General features: G+C 41.4%; 2 protein-coding genes across 5 annotated transcripts in view; one reads left to right on the top strand and one right to left on the bottom strand.

Moving 5' to 3' along the window:
• PARN (poly(A)-specific ribonuclease) overlaps positions 1-24,873 on the top strand; it is a 176,075-nt gene that overhangs the window by 63,144 nt on the left and 88,058 nt on the right. The gene's annotated exons all lie outside the window — the stretch shown is intronic.
• On the bottom strand, positions 3,797-4,466 carry LOC133064022 (SAP domain-containing ribonucleoprotein-like). Its single transcript, XM_061153967.1, has one exon. The coding sequence runs from the start codon at positions 4,458-4,460 to the stop codon at positions 3,828-3,830; it is 633 nt and encodes a 210-aa protein (XP_061009950.1). The 5' UTR covers positions 4,461-4,466; the 3' UTR covers positions 3,797-3,827.

Raw genomic sequence — 24,873 nt, 5'->3', positions numbered from 1 at the left:
CTATCTGTCCGTCTGTTTAATTTGGCTGCTCTGGGTCTCAGTTGTGGCACTCAGGATCTTTGATCTTTGTTGTGGCATGCAGGATCTTTCGTTGCAGCATGTGAACTCTTTGCAGCTTGTGGGATATAGTTCTCCAACCAGGGGCTCTCCAGTCCCTGCATTGGGAGCTCGGAGTCTTAGCCCCTGGACCACCAGGGAAGCCCCACGATCACAGATTTTAAGTTCCCAGCAAAGAGTCTGGCACTCCACCAGCAGTGCCTGATAATTGGTAGTAATTATTATGATACTGCTTGGCCTCCCTCGCTGTGAACAGTAAACATAAGTGTGTGTAAATCTGAAATCTGTAAGACACCAGTGAGTAGTATTTACTTGAAAATGCAAACATAATTCCTTGTTTATGGGTAAGAGGTGTCAAAGCTTCTTTTAATGTTCCTGTTATACTGTATTTAATGTCCTGTAATGATTGTTCCCTTACTTATTTTTGCATCTTTCAATAGTAGCTTTTAAGCTCAATATTTTATTCAGCGATACCTGAAATCAGGGAGCTAGATTTCAGAATCACATAGCCACAGAAGTCCTCTGATTTGTTCATTTGGCCGTCTTATTCACCACTGGGGGCTTCCCTGGTGGCCCAGATGATGAAGAATCTGCCTGCAATGCAGGAGACCTAGGTTTAATCCCTGGGTCAGGAAGATCCCCTGGAAAAGGAATGGCTACCCACTCCGGTATTCTTGCCTGGAGAATCCCATGGACAGAGAAGCCTGGCGGGCTACAGCCCATAGAGCTGCAAAGAGTCGGACACGACTGAGTGACTGAGGCACAAACACACTCAGCCCTGGGTGCCCCCTCACGCCTGGCCTGTGGAAGGGCCACGTAGGGAATCGGCCAAGATGAGACTGTGACCTTCTTACCTTTCTTCTTCCTAGGTTAAGAAGTTAGGTGACTGCTTTTTTTTTTTAAATTCCTTCTCTTCTTTATTTTTTATTTATTTTACTATTATTTTTATTTTGGGGATCTTTGTTGCGGCATGTGGGCTTTCTCTAGTTTTGGCGCACTGGGACTACTCTCTAGTTGCAGTGGGCTCACTCCTTGCAGTGGCTTCTCTTGTTGCGGAGCATGGGCTTTAGAGCCGGAGGGCTTAGTAGTTGCAGCACGTGGGCTTAGTTGCCCAACCAGGGATCACACCTGCGTTCCTCCTTTGGAAGGCGATTCTTAACCACTAGACCACCAGGAAAGTCCTGTGACTTGTCTTTTGATACATGCAGCTTTACTAAGCAAGTCTAATATTCCACAGTAGTCTCTCTTCTGACAGAAAAGACAACTCAACGTAAATACCTGGCCATTTGCATGTACTGGGCCTATGACTGCAGTTTTCTTAGCCAGGAGCCATCTTTTACTAAACCATCCTCTCCCCCAAGAAGCCTGGCTCTGTCCTACTTCCATCCTCGCCTCAGCCTCAGCATCCATGTCTCCAGGTATCTTCTTAGGCTTCCTTTACAGTGGTTTGGGCCCCGTTCTCTGTACGGAGCCTGGTACCCTTTCTTAGCATACCTTGCTTCCCTGGTTGTCTTCCCAGATGGACTGGAAACTCTGAGAGCAGAGACCTCATCTCTTGTTTGCCATTGTGTTTTCAGGGCTTCGAGTTGTAGTGTCTGATGTTAGAAGTGTATTAATAATGTTAGAAGTGTATGAATATGTTAGAAGCTGAATAAATGCCATTCAGGGTGTCATGACTTAGAAATGCCTTTTTGCACTTGCTGGGTGTATCTCGTGTCTCAGGCCTTGTGCTATGATTTCTGAAATGATGCAAATGTTTCACTGAAAGACACTGTAGAATTTGTTTTTTATCATGGTGATTTTACCGATGAGCGAGACCCAAGATATTTAATATGCTGCAAATCCTGTTAATGTTATCTTAAACAAATTACTTATTCATTTCAGCGGAAACACAGGGCCTGTTAGATCAATAACATAACATTGGAAAAATCATTAAATGCCTGTTTATATTGCAGCTTGTAATGGCTTCTTTGGCTCAGTTACAAACTATTTTTGATTTACATTTAAGGAGTTGCTTTTTAACTGACACCTGTCTTTTTTTTTTTTTTTTTTAATTTCTTCATCGTGCTGAGTCTAATCAAGATTTCTTCAAAGCATTTTCATGACTATGACAGCTCTTTCTCAGGTCTATCAAAATGATTAAAACTCTTCTCCTGAGTGCCATTTAGTTTGATTCCTGTTGCTTTTTGTTTCTTTGTTTTTTCACATTCTTCCCCTCTGTCTGGGAAGACAGCGTGTAGCCAGTGTGGGACTTGATGCCATGGAGGAGATCACGGAGCCTCATTGTTTGAGAATTTTTCTCAGAGTCATTGAATAAGAAATCACCTGTGATGGTCACATCTGAATAACTCAGACATATTTAAGATTTTTATATACCTAATGCAGTCTTCGGAGAAGACAATGGCAACCCACTCCATTGTTCTTGCCTGGAGAATCCCAGGGACGGGGGAGCCTGGTGGGCTGCCGTCTATGAGGTTGCACAGAGTTGGACACGACTGAAGTGACTTAGCAGCAGCAGCAATGCAGTGTTATTAAATGGGGGAAAGAGCTCAACAATATTTCAAATATACTGGCACTTCCTAGTCTTACTCTCAATATTTAGACATTGTCTTATGTGTCCTTAGGCTCCTCTGTCCATGGAATTCTCCAGGCAAGAATACTGGAGTGAGTAGCCATTCCCTTCTCCAAGGGGATCTTCCTGACCCAGGGATCGAACCCAGGTCTCCTGCAGTGCAGGCAGATTCTTTACAGTGTGAGCTACCAGGGAAACCCCTTAAATACATTATAAGGCATTATCCCTCTGCCTGTAATTCTTATAGAAATAGCTTGAGGAAAATTAGCTTTTCATTTGTTTTGAAAGTCAGAGTTTGGAGCACACCATGAATACTACAGAGAAATTTTAAAAAGCAAAAATTGGTGAAGGCACTGTAGAAGAGGTAAAAAAAAAACCTAGTGGTTATTCTCTAAAGCTAGCCCCCATTCAGGGAGTTACAGAAATTCCTGATATGCTGCCTTAGGAGCTTGTTCATGATGAGTTTACGGGGATGGGTGGGTACCTGGCTTTACAGCTTCACTTCAGTCCCTAGTATGAGTGTGTTTATGTTAAATCATCCTTTTAAAAGCCCAGCTTGTGATTGTGCTGAACAGATAATCGTCAGAGTTGTGATGTGGTTTTTGAGGTGATTATTCAGTACTGGATTTCCAAAGAGGCTGCTTATAACTTTAAACTTCACCTGTGCTTTTTGTTAGCCTTTTAAAGTTTACCGAATCTGAAGAGGTACTCATTTGTGGGATTGATTTGTGTTCTCGTTTTTCCTCAGTCACTCTAGGTTCCTGACTTTGTTGCTTTTTTCAAAGAACCAGCTTTTGGCTGACTTCATTTTTCTGTCTTGTTTGCTGATGTCTATTTTGTTGGATTCTGCTTTGCTGTTTTCTTTCTTTTTTAAGTTGCTTTGAATTTACTTTGCTCTTCTTTACCAGTTTCTTTTTTTTTTCTTTTTTCTATTCTTTTTTTATTAACAAGCAAAATAATAATTAAAAAACAACACCACAACAACAAAAACCTTAAAGTTGGAACTGCAAAAAAAAAAAAAAAGGGGAACTGCAATAAGTCAAACTGCTGCTGGAGTTCACAGATGTACCTGGGGTACATGCTCCCTCATTGCAAGGCAGGACCTAGGCACATAACTGTGCATTTAGGTATGTAGGTGACCAGGAAGAGTCAAAGAGGTGGAAAACACCGGAGAACAGAAAGCATTAAAAGCTTTTCATCAGGCAATTCCACAGCGCTCTGCTCTTTGCCTCTGCTTTGCCTCTGTATCCTCTGTGGTTCCTGTTCCAGCTGAACTTGTGACAATCCCAAATCTCTCCTTCCTCTTTTTCAGCTTTTCGTCATCCTCCGACTTTCTGGAGATTGAAGAGACACTCAAACCAAACCTTTGAGCTCTTTCTTTTAGCTTATCCAGGTTAACCATAGGCCTGGTGTCAGACGACAGACCTTTTGATGGAACTGGAGAAATCCCAAATCTAGTTGCCCGGGCAGCTTTCTTACTCTCTAAACTCACAGGTACATTGAATCGTTCATCTCTCTTCTGCATCCTCTCAGTCTGTGGTATTTCAGATGTAATTTTTACCACTTTTTTCTCTGCTGCCACATCAACAGTTTTTTCAGGAGGTTCTTCCTCTTTGACAGGCAGTTCTAAGGTCTTTGGTTCTTCTTCCTCTGTTTCATCTCCCAGTACCTCTTCTTCATTTGCCTCCTCTTCAGCATGCTCTTCAAGATATGCCTGGAGCCTGTTGATGAGATCTTGTTTTATTCCCTTGGTCTCCAAACCACGAGCAAGACACTCCTGCTTTAGTTCAGCAAGCTTCAGCTTGTGAAGCTCCACTGTCTCAGTCGCCATCTTGTTACCCCTTACCAGTTTCTTGAAGTAGAAAGTTATGTGCTTCCACCCTCCCCCCACCCCCCACCCCGCCCCGCCGTCTTCTAAAATATTTTTGAGCCTGGCTTCCAATAGCTTAGCAGTCCAGCCAGTGATCAGTCAGGTGTGCTTGAGCACCTTGAGCCATTAAGGCTTTCCGCTTTTGCCGACAAGGTTTAGGAATGTTCAGCATCCCACTTTCAAGCAGTTCATAAGTCTGCCCCAGTTTTCACTTTTGGGTGGACCTTCTTTCTCCAGTGTAAGTGCACAAGGCCTCACGCCCAGCCAGCAGTGTGTATGTAGCTAAGACCCTCTCCCAGTCATTGATTTTGACCTCTTTTTGTTTCTGATACAAGCATTTAAAGCTGTAAGTTATCCTCGAAGCACTGTTTCAGTCCATTCCATCAACTGTACTTTGTGTTTGCATTATTGTTAAGTTAGACACGTTTTCTAAAGGCTCCTTTAACCAGGGATTATTGGGAAGGGTGTTGTTTAATTTTCAAGTACTTCGAATTTTCCTAGATTTCTTATCGTTACTACTTTATAATTTAATTGTGTTGTTATTAGAAATTTTAGTATGATTTCAATCCTTTTAAACACAGTGAGATTTGCTTTATAGCCTCATATAAGATATGACCTGTCTTGCTGAACATACTGTGTACACTTGTATGTAAATGCTGCAGGATAAGGTTTGATCTGTAAATATCACTGTTGTTCAGGTATTGTATCTTTACTGATGTTTTATTTAGTAGTTCTGTCCATTTTTGAGAGAAGGAGTTAAAATCTCGTATGATTGTAGAAGTGTCTGTTTGCCCCTTTCATTTTGTCATGTTTCATGTCATTTATTTTGAAGCTGTTATAATTGTTTTGTCTTTCTGGTAAATTCATTCATTTGTTATTATGAAATGCCTGTCTTTATCTTCTGTGTTACTCTTATTTTTAAGTCTAATTTGATATTAATATAGTTAGTCTTTTTTATGTTTGGTAAATCCTTTATGGTGTATCCTTTTTCTTCCATTTACTATGAGCCTATCTATGTATATATAAAATAATCTCTTGTATTTGCAGACAGCACATAGTTGGGTATTGCTTTTTTAAAAAAATCCATTCTGATAACTCTGACTTTTTATTGGAGTATTTAGTCCATTGATATTTAGTGTAGTTATTTCTATGCTAAGGCTTGTCATTTTAAAGTTTGTTTTTTGTTTATTCACTCTGTTTTTTATTCCTTTGTTTTCCCCTTTCCTATCTTCTTTTGGATTATTTGAAAAATTTTTAAAAATTCCATTTTAATTTTTCTGTTGGCTTTTTAGTGCTATGCCTATTTGCTTTAGAAATTTCAACATATATTCATAACTTTTCACAGTCCTCTTAGAGTTCATGTTCTCATATAGAAGGTAGAAACCTTTGTATGTATATTCCACAGAATTCAGTACATTTAAATAGCTCCATTTACTCTAATTACTATTGTCTGTCTGGCTGTGATTGGCGTATATATTACATGTGCTCTGATTGTAAATCCCACAGAATGGTGTTATAGCTTTGCTTTAAGTAGTCATATGTATTTTAAGAAATTAAAAGGATGAATTTTTGTATTTTCCCAGGTATTTACCATTTCACATGTCTTCATTCATTCCTGAAGATCCAAGTTTCTTCAGTGTATCATTTCACTTCAGCCTGAAGAACTCCTTTAGTATTTCTTATAGTGCTGGTGTGGTGGCAACTGTTTCTCTTGGTTTTTCTTTATCTGAAAATGTCTTTTTTTGCCTTCATTCATGTAGGACATTTTAGCTGGGTATAGAATTCTGGGCTTTTCTTTCAGCATTTAAAGATGTTCCACCCTCTTCTGGCTTCCATGGTTTCTGATGACAAGGTTGCAGTCATTTGAATCATTGTTGCCCTCTGTGTAACAAATTGTTTTTCTCTGACTACTTTAAAGATTTTTCTCTTTACCATTGGTTTTTTTAGAGTTTGCATATGATGTTCTTAGGCATGGCTTTCTTTGTAATTATCCTTTTGGGGGTGACTGAACTTCTTGAATCTATAGATTTGTGTCATTTATCAGGTTTGGGAAGTTTTTAGACATTATTTGGATATATTTTTCCTGTTCTGTATTCTCTTACCTGTTCTTTTAGGACTTCAGTTACCTATATGTAGGAGACCTTTTGATTTTTTTCCTATGTTTCCTGATGCTCTGTTCATTTCTTTTCTACCTTTCCCCCCCGCTTCTTTCCCTCCCTACAAGATCACTGACTCTTCCCTTAGTCATCATTATTCTGCTATTAAGCCCGTCCATTGAATTTTTAAATTTTATGTATTTTTTAGCTCCGTGTTTTCATTCAGTTTATTTTTCACTTTTCTACTTATCTGTTGAGATTTTTTATTTTGAGCCTATATATCTTTACCTTGATGAACATATTCGGAATAGCTAGTTTAAAGTCTTTGTCTAGTAATACCAGTGTCTGTGTCAGCTAAGCATTGGTACCTGTTGATTATCTTGCTTTTGAGACTGGGTCACATTTTCCTGACTCCTCATATATTCAGTAATTTGGGATTGTTTCCTGGACAGTGTGACAATTCTTTTGTGGTGACTTTGGGTTCACTTATATTCCTCAGAAGAGTGTTGCTGTTTTTGTTTTAGCTTTAACATGCAATTGGCTTAAACTTCAAAGCCTCTCATGCTTGTGGTGGGAAGTAGGTTAGATATTAGCAGTTCAGACTGCGTTTGCTCTGCCACACGCATGGCCAGGGATCAGCCAGTTGTGCTGTGTGTGCTCGGTCGGTTTTCAGTCATGTCCGACTCCTAGGCGACCGTATGGACTCTAGCCCGCCAGTCTCCCCATCCATGGGATTCTCCAGGCAAGAATACTGGAGAGGGGTGCCATGCCTTCCTCCAGGGGACCTTCCCGACCAAGGGATTAAACCCGTGTGTTTTGTGTCTCCTCCATTGGCAGATGGGTTCTTTACCAATAGTGCCCCTGGAAAGCCCCACATTGGGGTGCTCATACTCTGGTTTCCTCTTTTCTAGGACTTCTTCGTCATCCCATATAGCCACTGGTTACCCCTTGCTTCCCTCCCACCCCGGTTCCTCCGACGAGAAAGACATGGAATTTCTCTATCAGAGTTTTGATTCCTCTTTGCCCTTTTTACTACAGATTCCCTTTAGGGCAAAGACACATTAAAAAAAAAACCAAAAACCCAGGAAATACACTCTAGTATTTCTAGTGCTAGTTTGCTTCCTTCAAGTTTTGACTCCCCTCCAGTGTCTCTCTGTTTCTGTCCCAGGGCCCTTGAATACTTGTTTTTAGCGTTTTTCCCCAGAGCTTATGTTGTCATCAGTGGAAAGGTCAGCTTGTTAGGAGCTTATTCCTCCATCTTGGAGGTGGAATGCTTTTACCTTTGCTTTTCATTTGTTGCCCCTGTAGCATCTGCTTTTGATGCAAAACTTCCTGCTGTACTATGCCATGCTTGAACTACATCTTCCTCTTTGTTTAATAACATTTTATGTTAATGCAATAACAACCTGTCGCTTACTTCCTCTAACCAGTTAAAAAGTTTCAGTTCAGTTCAGTCCCTCAGTCATGTCTGACTTTTTGCGACCCCATGGACTGCAGCACTCCAGGCCTCCCTGTCCATCACCAGCTCCCAGAGTTTACTCAAACTCATGTTCATTGAGTCAGTGATGCCATCCAACCATCTCATCCTCTGTCGTCCCCTTCTCCTCTTGCCTTCAATCTTTCCCAGCATCAGGGTCTTTTCAAATGAGTCAGCTCTTCGCATCAGGTGACCAAAGTATTGGAGTTTCAGCTTCAACATCAGTCCTTCCAATGAACATTCAGGACTGATTTTCTTTAGGATGGACTGATTAGATCTCCCTGCAGTCCAAGCAACTCTCAAGAGTCTTCTCCAACACCACAGTTCAAAAGCATCAATTCTTCAGTGCTCAGCTTTCTTTATAGTCCAACTCGCACATTCATACATTACTACTGGAAAAACCATAGCCTTGACTAGATGGACCTTTGATGGCAAAGTTATGTCTCTGCTTTTTAATATGCTGTCTAGGTTGGTCATAACTTTTCTTCTAAGGAGTAAGCGTCTTTTTTATTTCATGGCTACACTCACCATCTGCAGTGATTTTTAAGCCCCCCAAAATAAAAATTTAGTTCCTTTTAAATACCATGCATATACCGATAGACAGTATCCTGACAAATAATTGGTGGTTTTGTGTCTATCTGTGGTGCTTTTCATAGTTGGCTAGTGTGTTTCTGTATATTTATTCTTGTCAAAGGAGAAATGCACAGAACAGTCAAGAACCAAAAAACAAGTGATATTTTTCCTTTCTTGGTAATTTTCCTAATCTTAAATGGTATGTGGGTTCAACAGTTATCTTGAATTATAAATTATGGCAATAAATAAATGAGTTCAACCACAACATGCCTTTTTAAAATAAAAATTCTTTTAAATAAGCTTGTTTTGGAGGGAGAGGATAGATGACTTAACTTTTGGTTAAAATTATACATGATTTTTATGCCATAAGTACTGGATCCTGAAAGCAATGTTCTGTTTTATTTTCTGATCACACCATGCAACATGTGGGATCTTAGTCCCGTGACCAAGGGTTGTCCGTGCTTCTTGCAGTGGAAGTGGGGAGTCCTAACCATTTCCAGGGAAGTCCTTATATTTGTTTTTATACAGAACAAGATTTTTTTTTTTCCCGTAGTAGTGGCTTATTGAGTACTTCAATTTGGTAAAGGAAAATCATTATTAGTATGAAGCATGCATGTCTAGGGACTGTGGTCAAAATCTTAAAAAAAAACAAAACATGCATGTCTGTATGTTTTGTGTTGATATCTTCTCATTTGAAAACTTGTAAGAGCAACTGACTCTTTTTATTCCCCCTGTAAATCACTTAATCCACAAAAGGCACTGTGGAAATTTTTAATAATATTTATTAGGAACCTTCTTGTTTGCCTAATTCCCTTATGTGTTTAATCTTGAGAGTTAGCAGTCTTATGCACCTCTGCTGTGAAATCTGTATCAGGCAGATTTATTTAGGAGCGTGACAGTAACTTGGACTCTTCCTAATTAAGGCATTAGCTGGTGTAAGAATAGGGCAGAAAGTTTCCTGACTGCCAGATAAGGCTTCCCAAGTTCTTAATAGAATTAGCGTGTTAAAGCAAGCAGTGCAGAAATGAGTCCTGTGGCAGTGAGAATGTCACCAGGAGAAACACAGTGTTTGTGCTTCAGAGGCTGGAACTTCATCTTCTCTTCAGTTGCTTGTTTGTTCAAGGAACTGGGTTTGATCTTTGTGTTTCAGGGGCCATATTATATCTGGTTCGAAGACTGTTTGCTTTGTGATGCACTGGCCGAATATTCAGGAAATTTATCCATCAAATATAGTTGTCATGCCATTTGTTAAAATATTGTTTTTGTTTTGCTCTCCCACTTCCAATTTTAGAAGTAAATCAAACTCACTATAGAAAATGTGAGAAATATCTGAAAATATAAAGAAGAAAACAGTTGAACCATGGTCTCACCATCTAGATGTGAATGCTAGCAGTATTTTGGTCAGTGTTTCCTGTCAGTTGTTTTACTCTGTCTGGATGAGAATTTTTATAATGTTTTTAATACTAGAGACCTGACTTTAAATGCATTTTTCAAAAACAGTCACATATTTATTTTAGATTTTTGGCTGTGCTGAGTCTTCCTTGCTGCACAGACTTTTCTCTAGTTGAGGTCTGCAGAGGCTGCTCTCTAGTTGTGGTGAGGGGGCTTCCCTCTGTGGTGGCTTCTCTTGTTGCAGAGCATTGGCTCCCGGGAGCTCAGGCTTCAGCAGTTGCGGCTCGAGGACTCTAGAGTGTAGGATCGGTAGTTGTGGTGCATGGGCTTAGTTGTTCTGAGGCACGTGGGATGGGATCTTCTTGAGAGCCCATGTCTCTGGCCATTGGCAAGTGGATTCTTTACCACTGAGCCTCCAGGGAAGCCCTAAATGGTTTTTAGATCTGCTTTTTAATTTAACATTATTTCACAAGCACTTCCCGTGCCATTACACATTTTTCTACAAGTTTTCTTTTAATGGATGCACTCTATTTCATTGTATAGATATATATAACTTATTTAACTGGAATCCCTTCTGGATGTATAAGTTATATCCACATTTTTACTATTTTAAATAGCTTCTTTAATGAGCATCTTTGCCTTTATTTATCTGATTATTTTCCTAAAAGAAATTCTGAAGACATGACATCATAATGATGATCTTAAAGAAAAAAAATTTAAAACCAGTAGCTTTTTCCTCTTATTGAACAGTGATAATTTTTGTTAATAGAAAAGTTTTAAAGTACAAAAAAATTAAGAATTTGTGTAGCACCCCTCTCATTCTTAACAGATAATGCAGTAGCATTTGAGATGTACTTTTGAATTGTGTATATTATATTTAAGTATATATTCATCTTATAGTATTTTATGCTTTACGTATTGTTTTACTGTGTTCTTTTAATAGTGCTTCATGTCTGTGTAATAAGCTCTTTATATTTTTTCATGTTTAGTTGAATAACATTTCATCATGAATGTATCACTTATTTAACCAGTTTTGTGCTGGACATTTGTACAGTTTTAGGCCTCTTTACTCCTATTTCAAAATAAGTTTTTATTTATTCTTCAGATTGAGCTTAGAATTGTTCTGTTAGGGTCACTCAAAAGGTCCACTTGGATTTTTCACTGCTATTTTAACAAGTTAATTCCACTGGCATCTTTATTTAGACATATTCAGTCTCTGTGGTGAGGTATATGTATCTTTTCCTTTACTCAGATAATTTTGTGCATCTTTGAATGTAGTTGTGTGTCTTGTGGTCCTTGGGTTTATCAACATACTTTTCAGGGTTACACAGAATCAGTTAGAGAGCAGGTTCCATTGCGTCTGTCTCAGAGAACAGGCTCCTGTGTCCTCTGCGTCTCCCAGTTTTCTCAGATTTCATGTCCATTGAGTGATGCTGTCTAGCCATCTTATCCTCTGTTGTTCCCTTCTCCTTTTGCCTTCAGTCATTCCCAGCATCAGGGTCTTTTGCAGTGAGTAGGCTCTTTGCACCAGGTAGCCAAGGTATTAGAGCTTCAGCAACAGTCTTTCCAGTCAATATTTAGCATTGATTTCCTTTAGGATTGACTGGTTTGATCTCCTTGCTGTCCAAGGGACTCTCAAGAGTGTTCTCCAGCACCACAGTTTGAAAGCATCAATTCTTTAGCACTCAGCCTTCTTTATGGTCCAGCTCTCACATCAGCACATGACTACTGGAAAAACCATAGCTTTGACTATATGGACCTTGCTTTTTAATATGCTGTCTAGGTTTGTCATAGCTTTCCTTCCAGGGAGCAAGCATCTTTTAATTTCAAGGCTGCATTCACCGTTTGCAGTGATTTTGGAGCCCAAGAAGATAAAATCTCTCACTGCTTCCACTTCTTCCCCTTCTGTTAGCCATGCTATGATGGCACCAAATGCCATGATCTTAGTTTTCTGAGTGTTGGTTTCAAGCCAGTTTTTTCAGTCTCCTCTTTGACTCTCAAGAGGCTTTTTAGATTCCTCTTCATTATCTGCCATTAGAGTGGAATCATTTGCATATCTGAGGTTGTTGGTATTTCTCCTAGCAGTCTTGATTCCAGCTTGTGATTTATCCAGCCCAGCATTTCATGATGTACTCTGCATATAAGTTAAATAAGCTAGGTGATAATATACAGCCTTGTCATAAATCCTTTCCCAATTTTGAATTGTTCACTTGTTCCATGTCTGTTTCCAACTGTTGCTTCTTGACCTACATACAGGTTTCTTAGGAGACAGGTAAGGTGGTCCGGTACTCCCCATCTTTTTAAGAATTTTCCACAGTTCGCTGTGATCCACATAGTCAAAGGCTTTAGTGTAGTCAGTGGAGCAGAAGTAGATTTTTTTTGGAATTCCCTTGCTTTCTCTGTGATCCAATGAATGTTGGCTATTTGATCTCTAGTTCCTTTGCCTTTTTTAAACCCAGCTTGTACATCTGAAACTTATTGGTTCACATACTGCTGAAGCCTAGCTTTGAAGGATTTTGAGTATAACCTTGCTAGTATGTGAAATGAGTGCAGTTGTATGGGAGCTGGAGAATTCTTTGGCATTGCCCTTCTTTGGGATTGAAATGAAAACAGACCTTTTCCAGGCCTTTGTCCACTGATGAGTTTTCCAAACTTGCTGACATATTGAGTGCAGCACTTTATTTATTTATTTATTTTTTTGCATTCAATATTTTATTTTTAGGTTCACAACCACCCTGTAGGTTAGACATTTTTAATCCCATTTTACAGGTGATAGAATGGAAGATAAAAAGGGTCAAGTGACTGTCCTAAGAGAGAACTACAAGTCAAAATCTTCTTAGTGCTCTATGAATACTCTATATATTTGTGAGCATGAAATGATGAGACTGTTTTGAAACTAATGCTTAAAAGTGTTGTTCTGAATATGTAATAAACCTCCCCAAATTTCAGTGGCATAAAACACTGCCAATTCTATCAGGCAGGGATTTGGACAGGGCCCAGGGGGTCTATCCTGTCTCTGTGCTGTGATGCCTGGGCTTCATCTGGGTCTATCACATGCTTGAAGCAATATGTCCTGGGTATTGGTCATTTTCCATATGACATCTCTTGGAATGTCTAAGATAGCTTTTTCATTAGCACGTGACTGGGGTCCAGGTGACAATGGTTAGAACAGCTGAGAGTGGTCCTTCTCTATCACTCTTTCCCTATGTAGTCTTTCCATCAGCCATACTGGGTTTTCTGAGAGCATGCAGATCTTAGGATAGTCAAATTTCTTACATGATGGCTGGCTTTCCTTGAAGCAGGACTTTCCTTGAAGTCCAAGCCAATGAAATGCAGCTGCACGATTGCTTATTACGTAGACTCAGAAGTTACACAGTCACTTCTGTCACATCTCTTGCTGATACATGGCCCCTCCTTTGTATTATATTTCTCTATACTTGTCATATAAACATGTGACACGATATTCTAATCACTTGCTCCTTAGTACACCCAATGCCTAGTACTGTTCTTGACATCTCGTAGCTGCTCAATGTTAAGTCACTTCAGTCATGTCTGACTCTTTGCAATCCAGTGGAATTAGCCTGCCACACTCCTCTGTCCAAGGAATTCTCCAGGTAAGAATGGTGGACTGGGTTGCCATGCCTGATCCCCTTGGAGTGCAGCACTTTAATAGCATCATCTTTTAGGATTTTAAATAGCTCAGCTGGAATTCCATCAACTCCACCAGCTTTGTTGGTAGTAATGCTTTCTAAGGCCGCTTGACTTCACACTCCAGGATGTCTGACTCTAGGTGAGTGACCACACCATTGTGGCTTTCCAGGTCGCTAAGACCTTCTTTATCCAGTTCCTGCCGCCTCTTCTTAGCATCTTCTGCTTCTATTAGGTCCTTATCGTTTCTGTCTTTTGTTGTGCCCATCCTTGCGTGAAATGTTGCTTTGATTGCTCTAATTTTCCTGAGGAGATTTCTAGTCTTTCTCACTCTATTGCTTTCCTCTAATTTGCTACATTGTTCACTTAAGAAGGCCTTCTTATCGCTCCTTGCTCCTTGCTGTTCTTTGAAACTCTTCCTTCAGTTGGGTATATCTTTCTCTTTCTCCTTTCCCTTTAGCTTGGCTTCTTTCCTCAGCTATTTATAAAGCCTCCTCAGGCAACCACTTTACTTTCTTGCATTTCTTTTTCTTTGAGATGTTTTTGGTCTGTATACTGTACAGTATTTTGAAGCTCTGTCCATAGTTCTTCAAGCACTCTGTCTACTAGATCTAATCCCTTGAATCTATTCAGCACCTCCACTATATGATCATAAGGGATTTGATTTAGGTCATTTTTGAATGGCCTTATGGTTTTTCCTATTCTCTTCAATTTAAATCTGAATTTTGCAATAAGGAGCTCATAATCTGAACCACAGTCTGTTCCAGGTTTTTTTTTTTTTTTTGACTGACTGTATACAGCTTCTCGATTTTCAGCTGCAAAGAACATAATCAATCTGATTTCTATATTGACGATCTGGTGATGTCCATGTGTAGAGTCATCTCATGGGTTGTTGGAAAAGGGTGTTTGCTATGACCAGTGTGTTCTCTTGACAAAACTCTGTTGGCCTTTGCCCTGCTTCATTTTTTACTCCAAGGCTAAACTTGCCTGTTACTCTAGGTATCTCTTGACTTCCTGCTTTTGCATTTCAGTCCCCTATGATGAAAATAACATCTTTTTTTTTTATATTAGTTCTAAACGGCATTGTAGGTCTTCATAGAACCAGTCAACTTCAGTTTCTTTGGCATCAGTGGTTGGGGCATAGACTTGGATTACTGTCATGTTGAATGGTTTGCCTTGGAAACAAACCAAGATCATTCTTTCGTTTTTGAGATCACACTCAAGTACTGCATTTTAGACGCTCTTGTTAACTATAAGGGCTACTCCATTTCTCCTAAAGGAGTCTTGCCCACAGTAGTACATATCATGGCCAGCTGAATTAAATCCACCCATTCCTGTCCATTTTAGTTCACTGATTCCTTAGGTGTTGATGTTCAATCTTGCCATCTCCTGCTTGACCACATCCAATTTACCTTGATCCATGGACCTAACATTCCAGGTTTCCATGCAACATTGTTCCTTAAGGCGTCAGATTTTACTTTCAACACCAGATATGTCCACAACTTAGTGTTATTTCTGTTTTGGCCCAGCCACTTCATTCTTTCTGGAGCTATTATTAATTGCCCTTTGCTCTTCCCCAGTAACATGTTGGACATGTTCCGTCCTGGGGGTCTCATCTTCCGGTGTCATATCATTTTGCCTTTTCATACTGTTCATGGGGTTCTCCAGGTAAGAATACTAGAATGATTTGCCATTTCCTCCTGCATTGGAGAGGAGGAAAAAACATTTTATGAGAAGTCTTCACTATGACACATTCATCTTGGCTGTGACCCATGAAGGGGATGAAAAATATTGCCAGTGAAATCTCTTGGGATGGTGAAACTACAGGTAAATTTTACTTTCTTGTGGGTTTTTTTTTTCCTGTTTTCTGATTTTTCTGTAGGACAGGTATTACCTGTATATTAAAATTTAACAGTGAAGGCGTACTTCTTTCATTTTTACATGTGCAGGAAGACAGCAGAAGGAAACTTCTTGCTTCTAAAATTCTTAAATGTCTAGCATGTTGTTGACTGTAGTTATTTTATGGTACCTTTTTCTTGATCATGAAATTTATGGAATTAGTTCTTCTGAATTTTCCTTCTTCAACTTTTTGGTGTAAATCTGCTATTCTGGGAAGGTAAGTATGAAGCATTTTTGATTTGTATTATTTGTTGATCATATTTCCACTGTTGAGTATTTTTACAACCCGTCTTTTCTTGTTTATCCTGGAAAGAAGCCCAAACATCACTTTTGTAGCAGGATGAATGACACTTATTATGTTCAGAAAAAATGCCAGAAAATACTAGACCATTGGAGTGTTAAATAATTTGTAATTGATGGTGATGGTGACTCTGGCAATTCAGATCAGGGTTTTACCTTAATTTCTACACCTTAATATCAACATATCTAGATATTTACTAGTGTGTTTCAGGTTGCATGCTTATAAAAAGCAAGCATGGCTTAAAATAAGTGTTTAGTAATAAGGCTTTATATTACACTGTCCTACTAGTAGGAATGTCTTTTATTCTTTGTTAATTGGAGCAACATGGGGAGCTTCATGGAGGTTTGTTTTCTAATTGCTTCACAGGCCAAAGAGCAAACTGCTACAGTATTGGGGAAAGGAACGGAAAAGAGGGCTTCCCAGGTGGCCCTGGGTTAGAGAATTGGGCTGTCAGCGCAGAAGACGCTAGAGACTCGGGTTTGATCCCTGACTTGGGAAGATCCCCTGGAGTAGGAAATGATAACGCACTACAGTATTCTTGCCTAGAAAATAGCATGGACAGAGAAGCCTGTGGGCCTCAGTCCATGGTGTTGAAAAGAGTTGGACATGGCTGAGGGACTGAGCATACAGACAGCATAGAAAAGATACCAACACATGAAGATAAAACTTTGCAACTGAGCCTTTTCCCCCTCAAAAATCCTTTATTGTTATTATGTAGATAATTTAAAGGAAAGGAAAATAAATTATTATAGCATACTATCTAGCTAAACAGTATGAGCTACTTGTAGGATGGATACCTACTGATTTTAGCAATTATTGTTTCTCAGAATATGAACTGTGTTATAGTATGAGCTGGGTCACATTGAGATGTGCATTTTTATAATCATATATTCAATGTAAGCTTTATTGATTTATCATTGTATATTGGTAGAAACCTTGTATTTTTATGTCAGTGTTCTTTATAGTCATGGCAGAGAAGAGAATAATTATGAGGTGGTTTGCAAGGTTTTTTAAAAAGACGGGTTTCTAGAAATTCCCTGGTGGTCCAGTGGCTAAAACCCTGAGCTTCCACTGCAGAGGGAAAGGGTTCCGTCTCTGGTCGGGAAACTAGGATCCCATAAGCTGTGTGGCGTGACCAAAAAAAAAAAAGCTGGGTTTCATTTAAAAGCTGCAGTGTTAATCTTTGCATAAATATTTGCCTGTCTACTGTTGAAGAACCAAGGCGGGCCTGAACTAGGAAATAGAGATGAAATAACAAGGGTTTCCACACTCAAGGAATTCTTGGTTTCGTGATGCAGATAGGTGTCTAGACAACTAGTGCCTCAGGACACCCTGGGGGCTGGTATAAGGTTCCCTGCTCTGGGAGAGAGAACCGGCTCAGACTGTCAGGGAGACACAGAACAGAATCAGCTGGGGAGGCTTCCTGGAGTGGGCGGTGCTGCTCCCAGTTACGAGTTGGATGAAGTGAGTTAGCCTAGTAGTGGAAACCTGAGAAAGTTCTGGCAAAGAATGGGACCAGCACATCCTTTGATTTGATTGGAACGTGGGTATACGTGCTCGAGTGGCTGGAAAGGAAGTTAGAAGGTAGAAACATGAAATGTGTGCATCAAAACTGGGAGTTTGCATCTGATCCCTTGTACAAGCCTCCATCACTGTAATGGTGATCTGGGGTACTCTTTTTTTGTTTTTTGGCTGCACTGCAAAGCCTGCTGAATCTTAGTTTTCCTGACCAGGGATGGACCCTGAGTCCCCTGCAGTAGAAGCACAGAATCTTACCCACTGGACCACCAGGGAAGTCCCCTTGGGGTAGTTTTTTAAATCAGGTTTTAAAATAACGCATCTCAGTTTGTTTTTGTTGTTGTTGTTGTTGTGGAGTCTGGGGCTTTCAAAAGGATTTCCAGGTAAGGAGTGCTTATTGTGTCAATTTGAGCTGTTACTCTGCAAGCCTGAATGCTGTCAGAGGTGGCACAGCCCCCTGCCCCCCACGGCACGCCTCCGTATGTGCTGGTGTCATTGTGGCACGAGGTCAAAAATAGACGGATATATTCAAGCAGGTTCTGTTTATTTTTAAGTGTCTAGGAGGTTGGTCTTTGCATTTACTCTAGTTCAGAGCCTTCTCTGAGACTGAGGCCAAATTGAATTTATCTGGGAAGCTGCCACATCTATAAATGCTACGCAGAATAATAAATGGGCCATTGGCTTCCAGGAATTGGTGACAGTGCACTTCAGATCCTAATTTAGAGTTCATAAAATTTATCTCTTGACAAATAAGATTGCAAAAAAAAAAAAACACCAGAATCCTACCTAAGTGGGTCCGTCTTTGGACAAACATAAACATTTATACAAAGGATACTGAAGTGAGGCAAGGAAGGAGAGAATACTTGAATGGGTGAGTGAACGAAGGTATACAGATGGCAAGTGTTGTATGTCATTTTACATCCTTGGTGTATGCGGTGGTTGCTGGGAAGAGTTGGGAAGAGTTTGAGAAGAGGCCTCGGTGGGGTCCTGGAAAGAGGGCTGATCTGAGTTAACAGAGAAGGGAGAATGGTGCAGGCGGAGCTGGCGTAGGCAGCAGAGTGGATGTTTACGACAGGATTTGTCAGACTGGCTCCCTCTCACTGGGCTGTGAAATCGTTTTAGTGAGTGAGTATGACCAGCCTTTTTTTTTATAAAAGGAAAAAAGTTTAAAAAAAAAAAAAGGAAAAAAGTTAGACAATGTCAGAGTGAATCTCATGTAATAATGATAGGTTTGCTTTTTTTAATGTAACTTTTTTCCAGGTATAAATCTGTACGTGTGGGAGTGTATGTGTGTGTGTGTGTACTGGGTTGTAATAAAAATGTAGTGTTGCAGGTCATGGCCAAAAGAGTGAATTCAGACAGTTTGGGAGACAAGTAAAGCTTCCGTGTGATGGAGAGTCTCCTCTTCTGTGTGCACGGAGCACTCTGGCAGGTGTGAGCAGCAGGGGAGGAAGTGAGGGTGACTGACAGCGATCTCCGTCCTCAGGCGCCTCCTGTCTCTAGAGGAGAGCGGGCCTGGGGCTCGGTGTGGACAGCATCTGGCAGGAAGGCTCATTCCTTCGCTCTTACATCTCCATGAGCTGTGTGGAGACCTCCATGCTTCTCAGCCCAGAGAGGAATACTGTGACTGAAACGTCTCACCACCCTCGCTCACTCTTCCTCCTGGAAGGTGGTCAGTGGCGTATCTGACAGGTGAAAATAGGAAAAGGCTCACACCCCTGGGCCTTCTTGACCAGTGGGTGGGGTCATTGTATTGAAGAAGGCAGGCCTGGAAAACCAGGTGCTAGGGTCTCTTCCTAATCTTGAGATTAGGAAATAATTTAGATTTTAGAGGCTCCCAGCAATTGTCAGGTCTTTTCACTGATGGGGGGCGGGGAGGTTCACCTGGTCTGAATTTCCTTTTTTTTAAATATACTTTTTATTTTATTGGGGCATAGCTGATGATCCTGGTCTGAATTTTTGTAGGGGGTGGCATTGGCCGTGGTAGGAAGCCCTGTTTGGACCTCAGACCCAGCATCCATCTCCAACACAGGGAGTCTCATGCTTTGGGGGAACCTAAAGATGATTTTGTGTCATCGTCCATTCCTCTATCTGTCCCACAACTTGTTGAACCCGTAAGAGGATGATGCTCCCTCACTGCCAGCTGGCACCAGTGGGGGATATAATAGAAAAGGACCAGATCCTGAGGGCTGCTGGTACTGCTGCCCAGTCAGATGTTGACTTTGTATGTGAGCAGCAGAGAGCCTTTCTGTGCACCCAGAGGTGTGTGGGTGTGAGCATGGGTGATGACATGATAAGAAATCTCTTTCCTTGCATTTCTTTCCTGTCAGTTTCTTTCCTGCATGATAAGGAATTGCTTTCCTATTGTTTCTTTCCTATAGGAACCGTGGGTTACATGGTGTGGGAGAGCTGAGAGACTGGGCGTGACTTTCCAGAAGTAGACAGGCGACCAGTAGTGACCTACAGTTAAATTTTCTTCTATTCCAAGATTGGTCCATGAGGGTGTTTGCTTACTACTGACATTATTTGGATTTTGCGGAAACTAAATTTTCCTAGTTTGCCACTCTTGTGGGTTACCAAACTGTTGAAATGCTTTTTACATCCAGGTGTGACTTTCTGTGTCTTGTCTTCATTCCATGTCACCGACCAGAAGGTGGTGCTGTCGTGCTGGCAACTAATCCACCTTCCCATCTCCTAGTAAAACCTGTCATCTAAATGCTTATTCACACTAAGTAGTGTGGACAGATAGAGCGTGCCGTTTGCACGGCGTAACCCTCATGGAGTACGGCAGTAGTTAGGCAGCATTTGTGGGAGCGAAAACCTCAGAGTCTGGAGCTTAGAGAAACCTGCCACCAGGGTCTCCCTTAGGTGCTTGCTCAGGGCCACTTTCACACTCGGGGTAAAGTGCCGCTCTTTTAGGGGTCAGAGTGAAGGTCCCTGTTATTTGCTGTTTGATCTGTGTGCAGTCTTCCATATTTGGTTTGAAGATTTATGAATAGAGAGGAGAGAAGTTTCCACAGAGAGACAATTTCCTCTCTTCTTTTTGGAAAAGATCTGAGTACCTAGAGAAAAACTCCTGAATCAGGTTTGCCAGAAAATACTGTTCTCAGTTGATTGTTTCATTGGATACTCAAGTTAATTGAATCACCCAGCTTACTGTAACCATTTGACAGAAACCCAGATGCTATGATGAACTTGGAGTAAAATTAGCTGTGTGATCTTGGGTGCTTGACTTAACTTCTCTGAGCCTTCAGCTGTAAAAGCAAGATGAGAAAATATACTTTTCAGTGCTGGGAAGAATTGATGGCAGTAAGAAAGGTGATGGTCTCATGTTAGCTGTTTAGCAGACGTGCACTTCTTGCCCTATCCTGTCCCCATTCAGAAATGCAGACATTAAAGTAATATTACCGAACTGATTCCATAAAAAGCGTGCATTGCCGCATCATGGAGACTGGTGTAAAGCTTGCAGAATGATGTACCTCTCAGATGAAAGTGCCCTCCATGCGCACCTTTTCAACATGAGACCAAAAGTGCTACCAAAATGATTTTTCATTGTCCGTCCCTTTCTTACCTGTGGCTTCCTGCCTTGCTGTTCTAATTCTTCATTTACCCCCTTTGTAGTTAGAGGTTTCCCTTGGAGCCTACACAGGGCCCCCGTTGCACTATCTCCTGGAGCCCCTTCCTGTTACAGAGGTCAGCCTTTGAGGAGGTTGGCAAGTAATCCGAGGACCCTACAGACCCAGAAGTCAGTAAGATTGCTATAAGGTTGGTCTACAGATTTATTCCCAGAGTCAGTTCGGGAGGCTGGTTTGGGCACAGTCTTAAAAGTACAGTCAGTCCTCATCATGCACAGATTCTGTGTTTGTGAATTCACCTACTCGTTAAAATTTTTTTGCAACCTCAAAATCAGCACTCAGGGAGCTTTTGTGGTCGTTCACGGACATGCGCAGAGCAGAAGAAACGTGACTCTCCAGACATACACGGTCCCCAGTGGAGGTTGAACAAGGCGATGCTTCTCGGTGCAGCTCATACCGTAAACAAGGGTCCTTTTCACCGCCTATTTATTGCCACTTTTTGCACATTTTTGTGCTTTCTGTTGGTGATTTTTGCCATTTGAAATGCCCCCGCCCCCAGCATGGGGCCAAAGTGCTGTCTGTATTCCCAGACAAGACCAGTGTGCCTTGTAGTGAGAGGAGCTGCATTCAGGCATGAGTTACAGTCCCTTGTTGCTCAGTTCAGTAGTAGTGAGTCAGCAACGTGTGTTAAATAAGGTATCTTTACACAGAAGTACACAAACGACAAGCGTGTGTGTTGATTGGCTCAGGAAAGTGTTGTGGCCCAAGGCTCGCAGGGACCTGGCCCTGGTCTCCCCCCGGGCAGCAGTGGCCCAGTGTTGGAGGATTCTTACGGAAACATGAGACTTGACTCTTTTCATCTCGGCCTGCCTTTCTCCTCCATGTGTTCCAAGCAGCACCCTTAGGGAAAAAGGATTTCTGGGCTGCCTACTTGTTACTTGTTTTCCAAGGAGAGCTGTGAGAGGTTTTGGCTTCTGCCTGACAGGAGCCCTGCCTCAGAGATGGGCTTGCTGCAAGCGGCCCAGCCTCGCCAGCGGTGACCCGGGTGGTGCCTGGCACAGGGACACCCCCAGTGCTGGGTCATCAGGTGGATGGACACTGAGGAGCTCCATGTGGTGAGGTGGGTTACCAGGAGCCATCTCCTCAGAGTATCGCGACTTTGGGCATTTGTTATTATGGCCGTATAGCTAAAGGATCGAGATTGTATGTTGGACATCTGTGCCTGTCATTCCTACAACTCTTGCATTTGACTTTCATTGAAAATGATTTGTCTTTATTCTTTTTTCTGACACCTTAGTTCTGCAGATGAAGCCTCTCGTGGATTTCCACCCCTCCTTTTTAATTGTGTGGTGAGGTTTGAGAAAACCCGGGCTGTGTGGTTTACCTTGCCAGCCTCTTCATTTTCACAGAATTTAGCTTGCATGTTGGTCCCTTTTAGAAGGGAAGGGGCCTGGAGTGGGAGAATAGTAAAAGACTGTGGAAGACACACTTAATCCCTTTGCCAGGTACTTAAGAGAAAGTAACGTGCAGCAGACTTAGTTGAAAGGGGACTTGCTGTCCCATTACACAATCTTTCTGTTCACCTCTGTACACAGAACACAGAGTCCGGTCTTCCCTGAGTGGAGCCCATAATTAAAGTGTCACTTGTAAGTCTGTTAGGCTAATCAGATCCCCGGATTCACTGAGCAGCTCTGACCCGTCGTGTGGCACGTGGGATGCCTTCACGGCTGAGCGACAGTGAAGACAGGCGGCAGTGGATGTGGTGGACTGGCTCTGCCCCAGCACACCACTTGGCTGGCACGTCGCTGCCTTCACGCACCTGCCTGGGAGCTTGTTGCACACACAGGCACTCCTGACTTTTCACGCGGCTGGGGTGTGTGCACCCTGCCTGTCTTGAGTGTGATGGGTGCCCTGTCTCGCTGGCTGGGAGGGCTGTCCCTTCTGTGACCGCTGCGTTGACGGGACCGTATCGGTATTAAGTATTGAAACTGACAAGTCTTGGACAACTTCAGACGTGGCTTCCTGCACTTTCCAGACATATCCTTATCTCGCAGATGGGTGGGGGTCATCTGTTTCACTTCTTGGCAGAGAATAGCCTTTATTCACTGGTGCATTTACTTCCTCATCTGTGGAGGGTAACATTTAGTAAGAGAGGCAAGGCATAGGAACTTAATCTGCGTGTTTTTCCGAGAGATCTTTCAACTGAGATTCCGCAGTGAGATTACCTCCAAGTATTCTGGATAACTTCAGACAAACAGAAACAAGGAACTAGTTCATTTGCGACCCCCATGTGTGCGTATATATTTTTTTAAAGTAGTGCTAGTAGTGTTTGTCCTGGAAAATATTTGTCATAGACTCTTTTTAAAAATCTGTTATTGTTTAAATTCTCCTCCTCTTTCTCATGAAATTACTGAGAATTAATTGGAGGGACCTGCCTTCCTCTCCATAACGTGTACTGTGTTGGGCTATATTTAAAGGAGAGATTCATTTTTTTTTTTTTTTGAGAGATTCATTTTGATATAAAAAGTAAGAGTTGCAGTTTTTACACATATGTATAAAATTCTGCTATGTTGTCTGGTAACAAAAAGATTTAATGGATCCGAATGAGGAAAGAGGCACACAGACCCCATGGGGCAGGATCGGAATGGCACCGATGGCTTATTTTGTTGATGTTAACTCCTTAGAGAAATTTTTACATGCAGTTGGTAGTCATTTTTAGTATTGCTACGGAAACATTTTAATGGAATACTGTTTGGAAAATTATATGTTAGTGGAGATAAAATGTTTTCGGTGAATATTTTAGGTACATTTAAAGACTTTTCTCTAAATTTTTGTTAGGTTTCTAATTTGAGTAAAGGGAACTTTATCCCTCCTAGGCTGGTGGTTCTGTGGTAAAGAATCCACCTGCAATGCAGAAAGTCACAGGAAACTCAGGTTTGATCCCTGGGTTGGGAAGATCCCCTGGAGGAGGAAATGGCAACCAGTATTCTTGCCTGGAGAATCCCCATGGACAGAGGAGTCTGGCGGGCTACAGTCCATGGGGTCACAGAGAATCAGACACGACTGAAGTGACTTAGCATGTACGCATCCCTCCTAGTCTAGTCCTTCGCCTACCCTGTAAATGCTTGCAAGCATTTTGAAAAGTGATTATGTTAGAGCTTGATCTTTGTCTCCTTGCCTTGGTAAATCGAATACTCCTAATGCCTCAATTTAGCAGCAGCAGTGAACAGCTGCCCCTTGGAGTCAAGATCTTTTTTCATAATTCATGTTTGGGCAGGAAAGTGTACCTGGTAATGAATCTTGATTATCTAAACTGCTCGGGGTAGACCAGGAGTATGATAATATACTAGTTTGTCTTCAGGCCTCAGCTCTTCTTTGAGAGCTTCCTTTCTGATAAGGAAAAACAAAACCAGAGAATTCCTAACTAGGCAGTTGCCTTGGGAAAACAACAGCTCATGAAATGTTTTCAGTGTGTTAGGCTAAGGAAAAAGAGAATTTAAATAAAACTCACAGGCTACAATCAGCCCCTGTGTTGCATCTGGGCTCCCTTGAATGACTTAGTCCTTTATCTCCCTAATCCTCGCATCTCTTCCTGGAGGCACGCAGACGCAAGCAGGTTCCGTTTGGCCATGCAGTTAGCTGTTTCTGTGTCTTTGATATTAAATGGCACAATCATTCCACGTTCTCCAGAAATGTATGATTTTTCCTCAGTAGAGCTTACTCTCTACACATATACAATATTAATTTTAGGTTAGTGGGAGGGCAGATTCTCTGTATTTAGAGGAAAGGGGCAGAAAGGGGAGATTATTGTTGCTTGCACCCCCATCCCCACCAGAGCATTTCTGGTTCTATGACTTCACGTTAGGAAATGTGGTTAAGATCATGCTTGGTTGTT

This window comes from Dama dama, chromosome 10, assembly GCF_033118175.1.
Source record: "Dama dama isolate Ldn47 chromosome 10, ASM3311817v1, whole genome shotgun sequence".
Lineage (NCBI taxonomy): Eukaryota > Metazoa > Chordata > Mammalia > Artiodactyla > Cervidae > Dama > Dama dama.
The sequence above is the reverse complement of the archived record's forward strand: the minus strand, read 5'-3'. Positions and strand labels throughout refer to the sequence as shown.

Excerpts from the sequence above, each read along its gene's own strand:
- LOC133064022 (XM_061153967.1), bottom strand. The coding sequence starts at position 4,460 with ATGGCGACTGAGACAGTGGAGCTTCACAAGCTGAAGCTTGCTGAACTA.